We start from the raw sequence: 21,278 nt of genomic DNA, 5'->3' as shown, positions 1-21,278 counted from the left end.
CCTAAGGGAAAGGTGTCACATGTGACCAGAAACAGTTTATGAGTCTGCAGATGTGAAGGGCAAGAACAAAGAGCCAAATCACTTGCCCTTCTTACAAGAAATCCTACTTACTGCACACCCTCAACAAGCATGAGCACCTATTGTTTGGTAAAACATGAAATAGCCAGCAGTGCCACCAACACAGACACCAAAAGTCTACCTTTTAGGTTTTAAATATTGCAGTTGGAGTATTAACAACAACTAGTATTACCTGCAGCTACAATTACAATGTCAGCAAGTTGCGTATGGATCTTAAGCTGCTCTTTTGGTGTGTGTCTGTGAGTGATGGTCACTGTAGCATCACCTGAAATGTAACAGATTATCAATTAATTGTCACATATACAATGCTTGCACAGCATTTACTTGGGGATATTAACAACAGTACAGATGATCATCAGATTTGTCTTGGGATGCATCATTTATGCATCCCAAGTTGTGCCATTATCATAGGCACAACGTTCACAACACTTGCTGCTCACACATGAAAAATACATTTAAACTTAATTCTCAAAGGATGAATTCATTTATATGTCATGGACTAACTTAGTCCTTCACCAGCTTCATTACATTTAGAGGAATCACACAGAGCAAACCCAGCGTGAAATCCAGTGTGTAGGCTAGGCACAATTTGTACTGTGTGCCATAAGACTCAGTTGTTTGTCACCAACTAAAGCTTCAAGCACAAGCTCACCACGTTTGAATATCTGTCCTCAACCACATTTGTCATTCATCTGTCCTGAAGCACCCCAGATGCTTCTCTTGATGATCACAGTCTTCCCTGTACTTGTGACCCAACTTCATTACAGTGTTTCCCTGGAGTCAAAGTTTAGTCTTTGACCCTACCATCTCTTGCACGCCCTGATAAAACACAACCAGTTGAACCCTTACTTCATCCCAGAGTATGAAGTGTTTGACATTATCATATATAAAAGCATGCATCGTTTTTGTCAAACTCAAAAGATCTGAGGCGTGCTCCTGCATGTATCCACATTTCTTGGCAAGGAACTACAAATAAACCCTCCTTAGTAACAGATTAAAATCCTTGTGCTGTTTGATGAAGATACTGAGGAAAAACAACAACACACAAAACAGACTGTCATGGGGACAGGGCCTGAAGACTTACTGCCTCCAACAGCCACCACTGGTGATCCCCTCAGGGATGCCCAAGAAAACAGCAAAGATAACAGCTATCAACAGACTCCTCCCAACACTCTCCCTGTCTATTTGTACTGCTCAGTGTTCAGGTATTACATCCCCTCTTCTCCACCTTCCACTTATCATTGACTACTAAGGCACATGAGGAACCATTAAGCTAAAAGTTTTCACTATCTCAGGTGTTGCCACCACATCTGCTTCCTCTGGAATGTGTCCGACTGATTTAATCTGCGCCTCTTATCTCATTAACTCTCCTCTTCAAGCATCTCATCTTCAGCCTGTCTGCACTCTGACTTTTCTGCTCTTCCCCCTCATCTTTGATCCCTCTTCTCCTCCAGTCTCTGTAATGCATACCTGAAAAGACTATACCATTGAAGAGAAGCCGATAAAGGCATTTTCAAATCATGAGAACAGAAAAGTACAGATGTGCATAAACACAAAATCACCAATTGTTACCTCTAAAAAATATACACATAATGGGATTCTTTTGACCTCTTAGCCTGTACCCAGCAGGAAGGCTGAGAAAAACTAATGGATAAAATCTGAAGTTACAAACAGTCACATCTTTGAGAAACAAAATCAATGGTATTCTCCTCATCAAAATTTTAGTGAGGAATGTGTAGGTAGGTAGCTCCTGAAACCAAGTAACTGCTCTCATTAACAAAAAGGAAAGAAGATTAAAAAAAAAAAAAAAAAAACAACACAACAAAACACACACAAAAAAAACCCCAAAAAAAACAAAATAAAAAAAAAACCCCAAAAAAAAAAAAATAAAACACCAAGGGCGGAAGCCCCTACCTTCAGAATAGCAGTCCAGAAGCTTACAGACACCTCAGAAAGGGTAGGTTATCCATTTATTTGTGCTCATGCCAAAACAGAAAATAAACAACTACTTCACACAGCTATTTCCACTGTAAGAAGACAAATACATTTAGCCATTAAGATTCTGCATGATACTGCTGAGTGAAGTCACCAGCTTATAGAGAAAGCCCCTTGACCTGCCTCCACCAAACACCGTTTGCTTTGTAAAGTTCAGACTGCTTTCTCATCTAACCAGATAACGCCATCTGCAGGATGGTTTCTACATACAACAAATCACTGATGGAAGACAGACCTAGCTTCTCAGTTTTGTTCATAATCTGTAAAAAAAAAATCACAACTAAAACATAAAAAAGAAAGAAAATAAACAATATAATAATAAAGCAAAATAGCAAAGAAGATAAGTGCAGAACACTAACCAGATTTTCAAGGACAGCCCAATCTGTGAATCAGGAGTGAAGACTATACTAGTGTACGCCAACCACAAAAGTTTATCACCAGGCACACCACAAATACGTAATTAATGCTAATTTACTGTGAACAAAGAATAAAAAATCCTTTGTTTTCTCAATGAGAGCTGATTTATGCTGTGTACTACTACTTGGCAAGTTGGAAAAAAAAAAAGAAAACAACAAACACACAACAAACCAAACCTACCCTAAAAATAAATTCATGTCTTCAGAATAAGCAAAGATAACTTCAGTAAGTTACACTTAGCTTCCAGTGCCAGTAAGGGAATATCCAAATGTTTTCCTGTCCCTGCACAGAATACTTGACAACAAAGTTAATTCATGGACTAGCCCTTCAAACCAAATTGTACTACTAGTAGGCAGTCAAACAAGAACTACAAACCAGGATACGAGTAAAACTGAGCCACAGATCCAACTACCTCAAAAGCTGAAAGCTATAAACCAGTATTTAGTTACAGCTAAAAACCACCCATGCAACTACTATGGATTTTGTAACAAACTGCTAAGGAATCACGGGTCATTAAGGCTCCCCATCTCCAGATGAGAAACATGCAAGTAGTTGGCAACATAACTAACATAACATAATATTGTATAAAGCTTCCTTCAAACACCAACCCACACTGCCAGTAATATACACAAGGCAATATTAGCACCAAATGGCAAAAATGCTACTCATTTTCATGGGAATGGGGATGAGACCAGAAGTATGCACTGACGGTAATTACAATTCAAACACTAAGAGAAGTTTCAAACAGCAACTTTCCCACAGAGCCTGAATGGAAAAGCCAGCTCTATGATTAGTAAGAAGCTTTTTGTGTTTTATTATATTAATAACAGATTTCACTGCACTCCTATTAAACATGGCTAGGATTAAGCATTCATTTTTACCTCATTTGTGCACACCACCATGGCAGTTTCTAACATCAAAATGAAATTGCAAGAGAACAGTCTTCTATTTAAATTCTATTTGTTTTTCTTTCTGCAGCACAATTATAGTGGCACATGCATGCTTCTCCAATTAGAATTACTTAAAAATATTTCCCTTACAACCCCAATTTCCAGAGGGATATAAAGTGCACTACAGAAAAATCCCCCTAGTCAACGCGTAGTATCATAGAGCTCACACAGAAAAGTGTTGGTCATTTGGTATTTTCATAATCACCACCTAACTAACATAGCACAATACAGGAATTGTGTCATATCCATCTATGTACGTGTGTATATACGTGCGTGTGACAACTCGCATATGATAACCTTGAAATTAATATTACTAAACCCAAGGATAAGGCATGCAGCTGTATTACTGTGTATAAACATCACATGAACCTCTGTAGCTCAATAAGGCCAAGCTGCCAGGTATTACCCTCAACGTTCAGCACTAACCATGTTTAAACAGTAGCTGTTTCCCATGGAGTACAAAACTATGACGTAATACCAGAAAAAGTCGAGTCCAGAAACTGCTCTTCTGAGAAAATGTCAGGAAATATATAATAAATTAGCAAATTTGCTTTCTTGCTGTAGTTGTAAGTATTACACAAGATACAAAAGCTTCCAGTTTTTGTCCAAATCCTCTGGTCAGCTTAATTTCATGAATGGAAGCATTAAAACAACACTCATGGATTTACCTCCAGGCCTTTCGTGCTCTCCATCAGTATGTAAAAGCATTGAAATAGGCATTCCAACATTCTTAGATCTTCCAGCTACGACAACATTTTTCCCAAATGTCTGTATTCCTTATAGGAAAAAAAAAATTAAATTATATTCTGCTATTTTGATATACCTAAACCCTTCATTCTCAATCGCCAAGATAACGTTATGTGCTCTTGTCGACTCCTGACAACTACATGACTTGAAAATCTCCGAGGCTGAATTTGAGGGATGAATCCACAAAACAACTTTCAACTTTCACCTTAGAGAAACAGAGTGGCAACTCTATCAGGTTATCTGAATCACCTTTGGAGAGACCTCATTTCTCTTCTCTGACCACAAAGGGCAATGGAAACTCTTACATCCACCAATGAGAACATGTATATTATACTTATGAAATAACTATTAAATCAACAGGCATATTTTTCCCTTTCTAATACTGAATTAAATGCTCCCACTTTTGTTCTTGTTTCTTTCCCTTCCCCTAAGAAGAACTTATGCATTCAAATCAGGACATCAGCAATAGCACAGAAAGTTCCTTACAACATCTTGATGGCTCTTTTGAGGCTGAGGGAGGTTAAAAAGGCATCTGAAGGGATGTTACATGGGTGCTGACAGAGGATGGGACAGGTTGGTCCATCAGATCAGCATGGAAAGTTTGAGGTCTTCAGCGACATGGCTCAGTGGGAGACTTGGCAGTGCTGGGGCAATGGTTGGATTTAATGTTCTTAAAGGTCTTTTCCAACCTGGTTGATTCTATGATTATAGAATACAGAAAGTAATTTGAAGTGTTTCACCAAGTATTCTAGGCAGACTGCTGCCTATACATAAGTAATAGTTATGCTACTGGCAAAAAAATCTCATCTATTTGGCACCTCCTTATTATTTAGATTAATGCTCTAAATTTTCGTTCTTCCATTAGCCCAGTATCTTTAGACTAACTGCACCTTGTAACTCACACCTGACTCAATCCTTTCAAGATAAAAAAAGTTTCAATACCATTCAGTTCCTTACCTGTCCGTTTGATGATCTCCCAAATGGCAGCAGCAGTGGCAGGTATTATAGAAGGCTGGTCAAGACACAGGCGTCCAATGTTCATAATGTGAAATCCATCCACATCCTTTTCAGGAGCAATAGCATTACAAACAGCTCTCTCCTCGATGTGATCTAGGAAACACGATTTTTCACATTACAATTCTTTCACTTGTCAGGTGATGCCAATAATATCTGAATCATTACACAGAGAAACACGAGTTGTTTCTAGCTAGGTAATTATTATTACTATTCATTATGAATACACTATACTCCCCCCTCTAAAGGCAGCAGTTACAAATTCACCTTTTCAAGTCATCTACTGAAAATTAAATGCTTCAGTTTGACATTGCTAGTACAACAGATTCAGTCAAAATACAAGAGGCTGATACTCAACTGAGAATGATGACTTCGTAACTATGAAAACACATGTTCAAGTAAGACACTTCAGAGTCGCTCCTGCATTCTGAAAGTGTTATTTATCAAGTGGCTCAAAAGAAATAATCTAAAGAGAAAAGTTACTGTGTCTTACCCGTCTCTAAGTTCACCAAAGATAACCTAAGCTGAAATAACTCTGCGGATCTGCCTTTCATTTCCCCTTTCCCAAAAATATAAATGGTTTTAGTACTCTTCTAATCAGCAAAACCAAAATGTATTCTACTTTTTCAGATAGCTGTTAGAAAACAAAGTTCTTTGATACCGATGAGTCCAAAACACTACAGTTAGCTTAAATGACTATACCTGCACATAATTTACTACTCATGTAGTTGCAATGAACGTTTTTCATGTGCATTTATCATGTGCTATTGATATGGAATAGGTCTGCAGATGCTTAAAGTTTACATTGCATAAACACACAAACTGACAAAGAAAAAAAAGAAAAAAAAAAAAAGCGTTACCAAGCCCTACTTCTGCAAAGTTACAAACCCCATACATACATAAAGACACTCCAGAGGAGCAGCTCTATAAACCATACTCATAAATGACCCAGAAAGCAAACCCTAGATTTAAACCAGACTGTTAAGATATACAGTTCTATTCGCCATTTTCCGGTGGAAGGAAGATTCCTTCTGATTCCTAATAAGAAGGATCTGTGGAAATTGAGATGCTAAGTACATGGATGAAAGAGTCCTACAGGTCAGACTAGCCTCATTCACACTGAGGGCAACCATAATCTTGTTTTTATGTCAACTTGGGAAATAAGTAAATAAATAGAAATTTTGCAACAGAAAATTTGTTAACCTCAGGGAAGTCAGTTGTTCATCAAACTGAAACTTCACTGCTCTTACAAATACCTCCTGACTGTTGTCTTCAGCTTCCCAGATACAGACAGATCACAGATACATTCATGTGTAAGAGAAAGAAATCATGCTTTGCAGGGAGAAGAGAGGATATGGGCATCTTTCCCTCCTCATCACAGACACTTCTACGCCACCACCTGGAGCAAGCCATCCACAAACAAGGAAACCAATTCAATACCAACCATATAGACAGTTGCTATGTTACTCAATGAGTACATTTTATTTGCCTCAAGAAATTTATTTTCCTGATTTGTTCCCACCTGACTGCAGGTAGCCTCATTTATTCCCAGAGGAACAAGACTATTTCTGAAGGATGTTGCTGTCAGTCTCACAGAACATGCTTAGCCTCCTCTCAACTGACAGTCAAACTCTTTTGCTGTAATTCTGAGCTATTCTGCATGCCAAGTTCCTCTCTGCACTCACCCTTTCCCTTTTAACCAAACTTACAAGACTACACCAGGTATCTCTTGCCCAGATCCTCTGACATGCACACAGAGAAACTCTTACACAACAAACAACATGTGTCTCTACTGTTGACATTCAAAGAATAAAGACTGGCTCTGGAATGGGAAGCTGATGAAAATAAAAACCTAGCACAAAAAGGATCTGAAAACTTACCATGTGGATCAAAGGAAGGAGAAAGCTGCTCAGCAGGAGCAACAAGCTCCCTAGAAATAATTTTGAGCAGCTCTACTGTGACACGGCTACGACTTTACCAGCCAGTTCCACCAAATCAGTCACGCTTCAGCTGGCAGTCCTGCACAGCAGATGGACATAAGGTCCCCTGCCTCATACTTGCCTCTTACAACTAAAAAAATTGAGTTTTCCATCTTCAATCTCAAATAAATATCTAGCATTCCATAGCCATCTTCCAGGCAGCTAAAAAAGATACAGGAAACTCTCCACAAAACCATTACCACATCAGAAGTAACACACTCTGAAGGTGCACAGTAAGGAAGTTCTCCTCAGGCAAAGATAACAATCCTCAAAAGTCAAGTTGCTCCAGCTCACAACAGTGGAAGAGAACAAAGCTTTCTTCTGCTTCCATTTTTATCCCCATGTTGATCAAAAGCTACACCTGTGTGTGGTTTACTGCAAAAACCCCAAACCCCACACAACCACCTCAATTCTGGAATAAGCAGCCTCTACTGATCAAGTTATCACAACTTGAAGGCTTTGTCTCCTTCCATTACAATGCAAATTAGAAGAATTTTGGAAAATGAGCTAAGTTAGCTTTCTGCCCTTTGGCTTACGGAGCTCCTTTGGGAGTGAAAAAAAAAATAATAAAAAAATCTAATGATAAGAGCTATAACCGACATCTATTCTGGAAAGAACTTCCTGAACATTTGCTATACATGATAACTTGAATATTTAAGTTTCCTCTAAAGACAATGCTGAAGAAGTCCTGCTATTGATTAAATTACTCTAAGATTTTTACTAAGGCAGGTAACAGCCAAGCCCTAAACTAGCAAGTTTCATAGGTTTGAGGAAGGTTAACTAGTCTTTATGTAGTTACCAGGACAGACATAATGTTCTTGCAAGGGATACTCAACCACTTACTTCAGGGCTTAAACAATGGACTAGCATCAGACATTTGAATTACACAACTAGAATTATCCTCAGAGTTTGTGTTTTGGTGCTTTTTTTTCTTTTCAGTGTTACACAGGTCTAAAGTTTCAAAGTTTCAAGACCTGTTTCTGAACCACATAACAAGGGCAGGCAGTTTAAGAGAAGATTGGATGAGTCCATTTCTTTCTCTGTCCTTCAGACAGAAGGATTTCCATCTGCAGGCCGGCAATGCTCCATCTTTGGCATGAATTCTTGCTACTGAAATGAAAATTCTTCCATTACCTATTTCCCCTAATCTATTCTTAATGGGAAAGATGTTTGTTCCAAGTAAACCGACCACATTCCATTGGCTCCCAGAGTTCTTCTCTCGGCAGCAAAGATTGCAAGGTCTCTTTATCTGTGTTATACTCCCACCTTGTGGCCAAACCCAACAAGCGGCCGACTTCAGTTCCCTTTCACGTAATAGGAAACGCCAAACTTCCTAATCACAAATGCTGGTGTTTATTACAAATACAAAGCAAGCATCTCTTTCTCTACAACACTCAGCACCTGACCCCATTTCTGCAGCAATAAGGAAATAAAAGCAGCAAGAATTGCCTGAAGGTGAAGACCAGTACTAGGAGTAAGAGTGGAAATGAAAAGCTCACCTCAAAACAAAGCGTCAGCTTCATTATTATAAGAGATACTTAAAAACAGCAGCCCCTGGAGCCCCAGCTACTGTATCGTGTGTATGCATGCCAAAAAAGACAGCTCCTGCCTCTCACAGAACACAGTATAAACGTACAATCAAAGACAACACTTGGAAACATGCCAGTCAATTTATCACCATGACTCCACTTATTTGGGTTCCTCTTCATCAGGAAGCATGCAATGGTTTTACCAGTTTGACTTACGCAGATTTAGATGAAAAGTTTTATCATTGCCAAAATCCCATTTTGACAGCTATCGGCAAGTGATATTTTAGAGAGATTTTATTACAAATTAGGAGAAGTGAAATGAAGAGGATAGTAGAGGCTTTTAGGACCTTAGCACAAAGCTTATCTGGAACATTAGGAATAGCATAGAAAGCATGATCAAATATCTAAGGCAAGACCTGGAATCACTGCAAGACAGTACAACTTCGCTTGATATAGGGGAGGAAAATACAGCAAAGGTCTTGGAGTTCAGAACTGAACAGTGAAACATGATAAAAAAAATAATATAAATACATATATACAACTAAGCTGGGTAAAGTGTGTCTGTGGAGGGAAATTCCTTGACACAGCATTTAACTGAACCTAAAAAAAAGGCAAGGTTGAAAATACGAAGTGATTCTCATGAATTAATTAGCTTTTCCGTCTAAAATTAAGTGCAGGTTAGTATACAACAAAAACATCCCAACTAATCATTAGGCATGTCCTTTTTCAAGAGTTTTTTCTGTCACCAAGATACTCTTGTAACTCAAAACTGTCACACTTTTTCATTTCACATTGACTGTATAGAAGGAGTGGGGCAAAAGATGTCACCTACCTGGGAGAGGTAACTGAACTAACAAACCACTAACTCTTGGATTCTTGTTGAGTTTTACAGTCATATCTAAGAGTTCTTCCTGCGAAATGTCTTTAGGCCTCAGTATGATCTCACTAGAAATGCCTGATATAAAACAAAAGCAGAAGACATGTTAGTACCAGGAAATTTATCTACAAACAGCTTACTTATTTTGTTTGAAAATGTGTGTGATACTTAACAACTGTCTTAAATAAAGACAGAAGACTTACTAGAAAGTCTGTTTTCATTTTCTGGTCTTTAATGCTGTATTTCTGGATGCCAAGTACCATCTTACAACAAAACATACAGAAATAAATGACCAACAACACCCTACAGCTGGACTCAGCAGCTCCATAACTAAACAATAGCTTCAAAGTATTTGGAAAATGAAGCATCTAACTTTTCCACAAACATGCTTTTGAGAACTATAACTACAACTGAACAGATAAAGCTATCACTAGCATTACTGACATGTTATCTGACAGCTTTTCTACCACAAAACTCAGTATCAGAAAAGCAAGTTTTTCAACTTACTTCAAAAGATTGCCATTTCACTGAGAGCAACACTCCCATATAGCCAACAACTCCCCAATAGTCCATTTAGGCTATTTCACTTCCATCTGAAGATGAGGTGTTAATCAGTCACTTCACTGTTTGCTTTCCTTATGGCTGAAATGTTGCCCTTCTTAATCAGAGCTGCACAGCCTTGCTTTTGTATTGGTTTGCCTGGCTCAGCTGTGAACTTAGAGCATTCCATGGGACAGAAATTCAATGAGATACAGCAGATGCACATGAAGATTGATATTATGAAGAAATTACTGACATTGAGAAGAAAAAGGCTTTTCTCAGTATCTATTTAATCACAGTTCCCAACAATTCTAGGGTAGGATGGACTACTACCACAGTGAAGTTAGGCTGAAAAATGCACATATAAAAAAAGAATCTAACAGGTACTGCTAGATCTTAAGCCAGTATTTCACAATAAGAAAAAAAACCGCAAAAAACTGTCATGAAGAAAGAACTAAAACCTGACATAATTCCTCTCTATTTATCTTCATTCACCAATCCCCTCAAGACCAGTTAATGCACTGAACTATCAAAAAAAAAAAAACCCAACCCAGTGTTCTCCTTCAGTTTCCAGTTTCCAGCAGTGAAGGTGCAAACTGCTCCCTAATGTTCTTACATACAGAACTGAATTTATGCTACCATTCATGTGCCATCAAAATTACTTTAACACCTTTTTCTTCAAGTTCATCAGGGAAGAAGAGGAGAAAAACAGCACAAAATTAAACTGAGATACAAAGAGTGCTCCTCCCCCCACTTTTTCTTACTTAAGCATCTTATGCTTAGAAGGATCATTTATATCACATAAAACATACCTACTGCTGTAGCTGCTTTTATCTTGTTTCTGACATAGATATGACTGGCTGGATTGTCACCTACTAATATGACAGTGAGATGAGGTCTCTTGTTTCCAAAGGATATCCACAATTCTACATCCCTTTGAACTTCTTTCAAAACTTGTTGAGCGAGCTTTGTCCCTGAGATAATGGTTGCTTCATCACTAGAAAGATGAAAACATACACAACATTTAGCTCTAAGATTTCATAAACAAGACACTTAAGTGTGTAATCTACCATATCAAATATGCGGTTATATTCCTGTAACCACTCTTGGCCCCTCAACCAGCAGCACTACAGCAGGTAAATGTCCTTAGGTGAAAGGCCCACAACCATTGCCCTAGCCATGCAGAAAAGCAGAGGAAGACTGAAAGTATCGTGCCTTTAACCTGGCCTGGTACTACGTAGTCCCCCTCTCTCCCTCTATCATGGTGTGATCATCACCCCAGCCAAGGATGTGGACTCCCTCACACATCTCACCAACCCACAGCAAACAAGAAACCTCCAGCATGTATAACTTCCAGCTGCTAAAACGTTCATTTATTTTGTAGCAGGTAGAGTAGCCTTTAAAAACTATCTTTACTGCTTGGTGGTGGTGGTACTTAGAGGGGAGAAAGCGGGAAGAGATGGCAAGAGCAAGAAATTGTACCACTGATCTGCTTTAAAATGTTGAATTCTGCAAGATCCAAAACCCACAACTTCAAGCAGCCAAAAGGAGTAAGATGCAGCTAACTTCTTTCAGAATTTTCTGCTGTTTCAATCATTCCTAGTAAATTTTCATGACCAAAGAAGCTAAATGCACAAGGTGTGGAAGGAGAAAGGTAGAGGGGGAACAGCAGCAGCAACAATGAGCCCACAGATGACCTGGCAACCACAAGACCACCCAAAATCACAGACTTTCTATTGCCTTACAGAAAGAAGTCATCCAAACTCAGCCTATCTGACTGATAGATGGAGAAATCCAGCCTACATTTTGTGTTATTAGGAATGGTTCTCAGAGGACTCTGCTACATAGGGAAGAGCAAGATGCCCACAAGTAATTTTCTCTGGATTGGAAATAGTAGTATCTCGCTAACTTCCACTACTGCTTAATCCCTTTAAATAAATCAACAACTTATAAGCAGTAACATGACAACCCCAAAATGTATTTTAAAATAAAATTTACTTCCAATGGCATCTGAGGTTGTCCTGGGTTCAGCAGTAGCAGTCATTTTTCTCCTTCTTAGTAGCTGGTGCAGTGCTGTGTTTTTGACTTTCAGCCTGGGAACAACACTGATAACACTGATGTTTTTAGTTGGTGCTCAGTAATGTTTACTCTGACCAAGGACTTTCTCATCCTCAGCTCTGCCAGGGAGGAGGGGAAACTGGGAGGAAGCAGAGACAGGCCACCTGACCCAAACTAGCCAAAGATGTATTCCATACCACAGCATGCCATGCCGCCAGTATATAAAATGGGGGGAGTTACCTGGAAGGCCCAGATCGCTGCTTGGGTAGGGCTGGGTATCTGTTGGCAGGTGGTGAGCAACTGTATTCTCTCCTCTTCTTATTTCCCTTATCACTATTATTACTGGGGGTAGCAGTAGTGGTTTGTGTTATACCTTAGTTTCTGGACTGTTCTTATCTCAACCTGTGGGAGTTACATTCTTTCGATTCTCCACCACATCCCTATGGGAACAGGGGTGGGAAAGAAGGTGGGGAGTGAGCAAGCAGCTGCATGGTTCAGAGTTGCCGGCTGGGCTTAAACCACAAGAGAAGTAAAGCTTAACAGTGCTCCAAAGGCACCCCAGAATAGAAGGGAAGTTGAATACCCTACTCAATCTTACAAACTACACCCCCACCCCTGAATGACGCTTTGGAGACAATAATATTAAGAGATACCCTTTATTAAAGCTCTTAATGTCTTTTATCAACTTCCCATGCTGCCCTCACCAGGTAACAGCTTAAAGATCAAGTACATCTTGACTGAACAGGACTTCCTTAAGTACTATTTTGTTCAGATCTTCCAAGTGTCAGCTTTATCTTACCTTGGTTGTTCTCCTGGTCGCCAAGGTCTTCTCCACCTTCCTGCCTGCCTGCCTGCCCACTGTAAGCAAGCATAGCTACTCCTCACCTTGTACATGTCTACAGGACATATACCACAACAATTCGAGCTTGCACCTATGCTGTCTCCTTCACTAACTGAACCTCTCTTCATGGAAACATCAAGAATCCAAACATGATACATACATGTTTCTTGGTACAATCATCTGATAGAGTAACAAGTAAATACTACACTATCTGTAAAAACACAATAACACAATTGTTATAATAACACAAACTCCACAGAAGCAGAACTACCACACTGAAGCAAAGTTGGAGTTACTAATGGACAAGTTGACTCCTATTGAGCAGAGCTGTGAGGCACTGTAAGAAAACCACACCTTCCTGGCTCATCAGCTACTAACCAGAGACCATCAACTCATTACTACAAAGTAAGGCTGAACAGAAGAGGGTTTCCCTGCTGCAAACATCCTTCACTTCCCTTGAGAGGAAGAGCTTTAGGTGTATGCATGCATACACAGACTGAATCCCTGCTTTGAACTGAATAAATTAATTTAACATGACTGCTACTTTTAACTGATACAGTGTAGCACAGACTCCAGGTGAGTTCTATAATGACACCAAGAAGGCCCCATGATAACTTAAACTAAAAAAACAAACAAACCAAAATAAGAAAAAACAACCCAAAGTAGCTAGAATTCATGTAAAAAAAAAAAAAAAAAAAAGAGAGAGAAAGAGAAATTAACACATTTGCTGATAACAATTTCCCCCACTGTGAGGAAAGCGAAGTACTGCAAACATACTTAGCATACAGAAGCCATGAACACCTTGTTTCCTTCAGTTTTACACCAGCCATAGCTCCTTCCCAAACATAAGTTTCTATAGTGTTTAACTTAAATACATATATATATAAAATAATTAAGCCAACAGATGCGGTTTTATTCTTTTCCTGTATCACTTGCTCTGTATGTACTCATTTTCATAGATGTCTCTCATCTTCATTTATGTTTTACCTATACATGCCTTTGGCATCAGACACTTCTTTCCATGTACTCATTATGCCAAATAACTAACTAATGCTTGCCTGTGTAGAAATGCCAAACATATTTAAGAATACAAGGACTTCACAATATTTGGGTTACACAAGATATTCTAAATTCACATGAACGTGTTTTGCATTTATATTCTGCTTTTACTCTAAATGTGTTGCCAAAGGAGAAGTCGTCCTAATCTTTAAGCAAATAATCTTTAAGTGCATACCTCTTCCTTAAAAATCTAGACACAGACTCGTTAAGTTTCCAAGATCTGCCCTCACTTAAAACTGTTCTCACCCGGTCATGTTCAACCTTCTCAGTCATCCAAGGACCAAAACCAAAGCAAACAAACAGAAAACAGAGCCAAAAGCACACTGCCACACACACACATTCTAAGCTTGGACAGAACATACATATTACACCCTATACAGAAAGTGCTACAATGGGATCCTCAACATCTGCATCTTTCTGAAGACAACAGCGAGTTCTACAAGCTTTAGCAAAAGCCTCAGGACAAAAACTTGCCCAAAATCAGAAATGTTTCAAGTTAAGGATATTCTGAAAAAAATAATACTCCTACAAATAACTATTTCAGTCTTGAGAATTTATCTCATATTATCATCACTACAGCAAGACACACTGTTCTTCCTGAAAGATTTTAATAAATTAAATGTAATCACCATAGTTATTTACTTGACTCTTACACTTGACTATTTTGACTTTTGCTGCTTGAACTTTGCTTGACAGATAAAATAAGCAAAATGTGTGATGGTATTTTACCACTATTTTCTAGGAATACAGCAGTATTCATTATCTCTCTTGATCATTCCAGTGGATTCACAATTTCATCCTGATTTTTAAGACAAGGGTACAAACTCAGCATACCATGGAAACATGCATAGCCTGTTGTATAACAGAAGTGTGGGTTTAGCTCCACTGAAAAACCTCCCTGGGAATAAGAAAAAAAAAAAAAAAAAAGAAAAAGAAAAAAGCCCTAGTAGATTAGCAAAATGTTTCATCAGGTATTTAGAAAATAACAGCTTGACATCCTTCAGCAATAATCTTTTTCTTTGCCTGACTACCTCTGAACATCCACAACTAAAACATTTTGACACTCTCTGGAAATACATATGCTTGAAACTTTAATGTATATTCATGCACAAACAAATTTAACAGATTAAACAGATGTTTAATAAATGTTGAATTAGCTTGTCATGATGAAAGTAGTTCCAAGTCATTAGTAAACCCAATAATAAAGCATTCTGGCTTTGTGTTCAAATTGGATTGGTTTTCACAGTCCTGTCAGTCTGATCAGTTGAGTTTTTTCTGTATCATATTCTAGGGGACAAGCAAGTCTATACCTAGAACAACAGTGAGAAATAAAGAAACACCATGCTTTCTGAGACAGTCTAAAACAATACGTGCACTTTGTCTCTACTAGAATAAACTACTTAACTGGAGTAAACCAACATCTGATTAAAGTTTTGTTATCTTACTATGATGCATAGTTGTTTATCAGCACACTCAAACATGAGAAATGCTTAACAATTCAACACATGGAGAAATTACCTAACAGTCAGTAGATACCATATTTAGTCACAGACAGTTGTTTAAACTTTGTAGACACATGGATGGTAGAACACTGTGGATTTTAAATATTATCCTAACAGCATAAGGAAGTTGTTCTGAAACAGCTTCTTTCCTCTGCTAACGTTTAAGATGGGGGAAAAAAATAATTCTAGGAGAACAAACAAACTACCAAGGGCATCATCCATTTCTTGAAAATAACTCCAGACACAGGCTTCCCCCTACTGCCTACCAAGCTACTCAAACTTGTTTAAATACCAGTGGCTAAAAAGCAGAAACCATTCTGGGGTTTAGATACCAATACCAAAAAGGAAACAAACGAGGTGGTAATGCGTTGTTATTTGCCGTTCCAAAACGTTTCTCTTTCTCCTTTCAATATTATTCTCCACCCTTCTTGACTCCAGAAATTACCTTCCCAAAGTAAGAGAACAGCTGCACTAATTCAACTTTTCATATAACATTATCAAGAACCCACTGTCCGCTACAAGGTCACCATCTATTCATAACCACATTTATCAAGTCTCTGGATTTACTCAACAACTATTAAAGCTTTAAGCATTTCTCCTTACGTAATTACTTAAGATCCTGAGAGTTTATCAGGGCAGCATACATTTACACACCTGACAGACTACATATGCCTGAATTCAGCTCACCTTTCAATTCCAGCAACCTCCTGCATATGGATGATCTTATTTTGAACCCTGTGTTTATAACAGAACAATTCTGGTACTGAACCTTTCTCATCCGTGCATCCAGCGACTTACAAGATATTATAGAAACAAAGACCTCAGCTGCTGTTTTAGACCATCTTACACACTAAAAGCCCAACATCATGGGGGCATCACAATGGGACGTTCTCAGTATTGTATGTATGACATGAAAACCTTTGTAAAATCATTACAGGTACATCTACGTTTCACAGAACTGGGGGAAAAAAACACAACCCACAACAAAACACAACCAACAACAACAACAACAACAAAAAAACCCACCAAAAATAAACCAGTTACAAGGAGCAAAGAACAGAAGTAGGGACCCACTGTCCAGAAATAGTTTTCTATGAGGAACGAACACATGTTTAACAGCCAGATTCCCGTCAAGGAGGAGGCAGAAGACCACATCGCAAGCTTTCCTCCATGACAGGGCACCGTTTAACCTGCCGCTGGATCCACGACGCCGGTGCCGCAACCCTCCCTTCCTCCTTCCCTCCGTCGCTCCAAGTACCTCCTCCCTCTTGCACTGACCCCGCAGAGCACCGTTTCCCCGGGAAAAACCACAACTCGGCCCGGAAGCGGCCAGGAAGAGACAAAACTCCCTCCCCAAAGGTGCTTGACACCCGTCGCAAGCTCCCAGAGCGACCGTTAAACGGCGGCGGCGCGCGCAGCCCGCCATTCCCCAGAGCGCCCCCGCCATACCGGGAGAAAGAAGGAAGGAAGGAAGGAAGAAAGAAAAGAGGAAGGCGTGAGGAAGAAGATGCCCCGAGCGGTGCGGCGTACCTGGCGGCGCGGCAAGGGGAGCTGCTGGTGCTGTATGCGGCCAGGGGCGCCGGGCAGGAGAGCGCTCGCCACCTCCTCAGCGGCGCCAAGCCCTGGCGCAAGGCGGAGGAAGAAGTAAAGGCGGTCGCCGCCGCCATGTCGGTCCCGACGGACGGGAGCGCCGCCGCAACCAAGCGACGAAAGGAGGAGCCACGGCAAGACCTGGGGGCGTTGCGGAAGGCGGAGTTGCTGGTCCCTGTGACTGGAAGCACGGGCCGGTGGGGGTAGGAGGGAGCTCTGCCGGCGAAGGGGAGGGTAAGAGTGCCGTTTGTGGACTGGCCACCACCCGTGGTGTGGACGGGGACTGGTAACCCGCGGGTTTATGTGCTGAGAAGGGTGGCACAGCCCCTACCCACCTCCCAGCCCATACCACCCTGCACTGCTTGGTGGGCTGCGCCAGGAGCTTCTGCAGATGGTGATGAAAAAGGCGGTCTTTATTTGTGTCATTCGATTCGTATGAAATCCAGACAAAATGCGATGAGGGCAAAGCCGAGTTTCAGTGGCACAGGCAAGAGCCGATGGCCTTCGGAATTCTGAGCTGTACGCTCATGTCCCAGGGAAAGTTGCTTGGGCTTCCTTGCAACTTGCGTATTGCTGCTTTGCATAGTTTTCTGTGTTAGTTTTTGTCACGAAAAGTGTGGAGAAAAATCCTTTATGCAGAGGGGAAGAAGAGAACAAATTGAGATCTGAGATAGCATATACAAGGCATACCAATATAATACTGGCAACCTTACCTGCAGTAGTGAGCCTACTTACAGCTGGCAACTTTCTGAAGCTTGCAAAAGCTTTGAAAACATGCAATAGATGACTGAGGCTGTGGTTTCTGATGTGGTATGGGGTAGCTTTTTTCATCATTTATGTGTTTGCATAAAGTAGGTGGCTCAGGTGCTTCCACAGAAAATGTGCATACTGTTTTTTAATGGCTTCTCCTCCTACAATCTTACTGTCCTCCAGTATTGTGTATCTTACATAAAACATCCTGTTTAGTTTGTCATCTCTTATAAATAGTAGAAACAATAGAATCACAGAGTGGTTTGTGTTGGAAGGGGCCTTAAAGCTCATCCAGCTCCAACCCCCTGCCATGGGCAAAGACACCTTTCACTAGTCCAGGTTGCTCTAAGCCCTGTCCAGCCTGGCCTTGAACGCTGCCAGGGATGGGGCAGCCACAGCTTCTCTGGGCAACCTGTGCCAGCGCCTCAGCACCCTCACATGGAAGAGCTTCTTTCTAACATCTCATCTCAATCTCCCCTCTGTCAATTTAAAACCATTCCCCCTTCTCCTGTCCCTACAGGCCCTTGTCCAAAGCCCCTCTCCAGGTTTCTTGTAGCCCCTTCAGGCACTGGAAGCTGCTCTGAGTTCTCCCCACAGCCTTCTCTTCTCCAGGCTGAACAAGCTCATCTCTCTCAGCCTGTCTCCATAGCAGAGGTGCTCCAGCCCTCACAGCATCTTCGTGGCCTCCTATGGATTCACCCAAAGGACGTACACTCAAGGGGAACTATCCAGAGTGGATCTGTGTACTTCATTGGGTCAGAATGTGTCCCTTACAGTGTCCCCAGGGTTACTGATGCACACCTCAACAAACTGTGGGACCCCTCAGCACAGACAGATTTGTTTGGTGGCAGAAGGGCCAGCAGCTGGGCAGGAGGGGCAGTGGGGTAGGGGCTGCCACATGCCCAGTGGAGCAGGAGGCGGGCTGCTGGCTACCCGCTTTCTCTCTTACCCACAGGTCAGACTCCTGTTGTTGGACATAGCAGCAGTGATGGCACCACTCAGCCTGTCTCAGCTGCTGGATCAGTACAGCAGAGGTTGGACGTATGAACTTCAGAGCTCTGCACAGCCTGCTGCACAGCCTACTGCAGGCTGTGCTGGGGCTCCTGGCACAGCTGGATCCAGCTCCCTTGGGGCAGGGGGTGGGACCAAGGTCCTGGTCTGCAGGGACCTTCCCCTGGGGCTCACTCCTGTAATGGATGGGAACCTAGCTGGGAGTTGATTCCCTCTCCTGACTGAGAACCGTAACAAAGGACGTTGTTTGCCACAGTGTATTCAGCAGAGTATACATGTTTATGTTCATCCTGACTGTCAGAAAGATACAGGAAAACATCTCTGTGCAGCTGTTCTGTGACCTTCATACTTGGCCTTACTGGGGGGCCTGGCCAACACTCTCAGAGTGGACAACAGTGAGATCATGAGAAACTGTATGGTCCCATGAGTAACCGATTAGAGATCTGGCATAAAGCCAGTTGTTTTAATAAGGGTATAAAAGTGGGACCCTCTTGTGGCCATGAGAGAAACCTCATCTATGGATGGATGCACTGCATAGGAATCTTCCCAATTACCTGAGACTCCTGACATCGGTTGCAACAGAGCTTCCCAGCTGGAAGTGTGGGCCTGGATTATGATTCAGTAGTAATTAGTGATGTATTTCTTCTTAATCTCTGTTCTCGCTATACAGTAATGATTTAATGCATTGCTAACTTTCTTTGGTACTTATATACCTATATCTCTGATTTCCTTTATTGTACTTATTCACTATATAAGTGAATAAGAGAGAGATATTTACCTAATTCACATTAGTGTGCTTGCTTTAGTGCGCTTATTTGCTTTAGTGTGCTTTTTTAATAAATTCTGCATATTATACAGCTAGTGTGTGGTCACTTTGTGGCGTACCCTATGGGCAGAACAACCCCCACCACCTTTCTTTCTCCCAGCATCTGCTTGAGGAGATCAGCAGCATGAAAGAGGAAATCTGGAAGATTTGGGAGGTGTTTGGCTTGGTGAGCTGCTGCCAGTGTCCCTGGGGTCTTCATCCCCCTCCCTGAATCACCCTGCATAACCCTGTGGTCCCAGGTGTCACCCAGTGAGGGAAGAGTGGGAAGGGTGTCCCAAGAGGCCAGTGTAGGACCTCAGCCCAGAGCAGCTGGGGACAGAGAGGGGAGCCCTGGCTCTGCCCTTGCTGCTATAATTCTGCCCATAAACCTGCTCCCATTTGCCTCCTCTTCCCTGGAGGGCAGCAAGGGCCAGTCTGCCCCCACCAAGCCCCCCACTTGAGACATGGACACACTGCATGGGGTAAGTTCAGTGCTGAGGCCCAAGGAACCAGAGACACAGCGTGATGGCCCTGGCACCCAGATGGCCAACCCAGAGACACAGCAGGGATCCCCTGGCACTCAGGCCACCAGCCCACAGAGAAAGTCTGACGCCACTGTCACCCAGGCCAAGACCCCATGGAGAACGACTTGAGCCGCTGTCACTGGGGCCACCAGCCCACAGAAAGGGGCTGGAGACCCTGACACCCAGGGCACCAGCCCAGGTATGCAGCCAGGATTCTCTGGAACCTGAACCACCACCCCAGGGGTGCAGCTCACAAACACCATGCCCAGGCAGGCGTCTTGGCAGCAGGTACTCTGCCAACAGGCCTGGAGTTCAAGATGCCCTTTGACAGTGATCCCAGAGCTATGTGCCAGATACAACAGCTGGACAGCTCCTCAGGATTCTCAACCTCCAACAGTAACTCCAACTGCTCCATGGATTTGCTGGCGATCAAGATCAAGCTTCTTTACAACATCTATGATATCCTGAAGAAGCAGGTGGTCCAGCTGCAAGCCACGAAATTGTACCATACTGATCTGGAGAAACTGTGCCTGCTCCTCCAGGAGGGAGGTGGGAGCTCTGGGGGGCTGGTAGGCAGTTTGACACCCAGGTCAGGGGCTTGTCATCCTCAGAGCCTGGCCCTGAGGGTAAGACCCCCATCACTGACATTGTGTACCCTTGGACCATGTTCTTGTAGGCCAGGAGAGGATCACCACCATGCTGGATGACCTCCAGGGCCAGGTGTCCTCCTGCCAGACCAAAGCAAGAGATAGGTGACATGGGACCCATCCCATCACTGGGGTGCAGGGTGGCTCTGCCCCAGCCTGGGAGAGCCTGTGGCCCCAAAGTGGGGCTGGGGGAGATGGGAAGTGCAGCAGCTGGAGGAGGATGCTCAGTTGCTGATGAAGGGGGTGGCAAATGAGCACCTGGGTGGGGAGGGCAATGGCGGCAGCAGCACACAGCTTTATGCCAGAAGCGATTCCCAGCCCAAGCCTGCTGCTTTGCTCTCACTTCTGCAGAGGAGTGAGCACCA

General features: G+C 42.0%; 1 protein-coding gene across 7 annotated transcripts in view; it reads right to left on the bottom strand.

Moving 5' to 3' along the window:
• MTHFD2L (methylenetetrahydrofolate dehydrogenase (NADP+ dependent) 2 like) overlaps window positions 1–17,322 on the bottom strand; it is a 31,505-nt gene extending 14,183 nt beyond the window's left edge. For 3 of the 7 annotated variants that reach the window (XR_009724271.1, XM_061345855.1, XM_061345856.1), the window contains exons 1-6: window positions 17,117–17,321; window positions 10,939–11,123; window positions 9,542–9,664; window positions 5,145–5,297; window positions 4,109–4,216; window positions 251–343 (exon numbers count right to left, since the gene is read on the bottom strand). Coding sequence is in view for 6 of the 7 variants with exons in the window: in XM_061345855.1 (XP_061201839.1) it covers window positions 251–343; window positions 4,109–4,216; window positions 5,145–5,297; window positions 9,542–9,664; window positions 10,939–11,123; window positions 17,117–17,253 (799 nt within the window). In the remaining variant the exon portion in view is untranslated. Of the gene's footprint in view, window positions 1–250; window positions 344–4,108; window positions 4,217–5,144; window positions 5,298–9,541; window positions 9,665–10,938; window positions 11,124–16,273; window positions 16,454–17,116 lie in introns of those variants that run through there. The other 4 variants (XM_061345850.1, XM_061345851.1, XM_061345852.1 and 1 more) reach the window with 3 other exon arrangements.
• Window positions 17,323–21,278: the final 3,956 nt, after the last annotated feature.

The sequence above is a fragment of the Neopsephotus bourkii genome, unplaced genomic scaffold (genome assembly GCF_033783945.1).
Source record: "Neopsephotus bourkii isolate Nb327-2 ecotype Australia unplaced genomic scaffold, CSIRO-AGI_Nbou_v1 NB_244, whole genome shotgun sequence".
Lineage (NCBI taxonomy): Eukaryota > Metazoa > Chordata > Aves > Psittaciformes > Psittacidae > Neopsephotus > Neopsephotus bourkii.
Note: the sequence above shows the minus strand (reverse complement) of the source record. Positions and strands in the feature narration are given on the sequence as shown.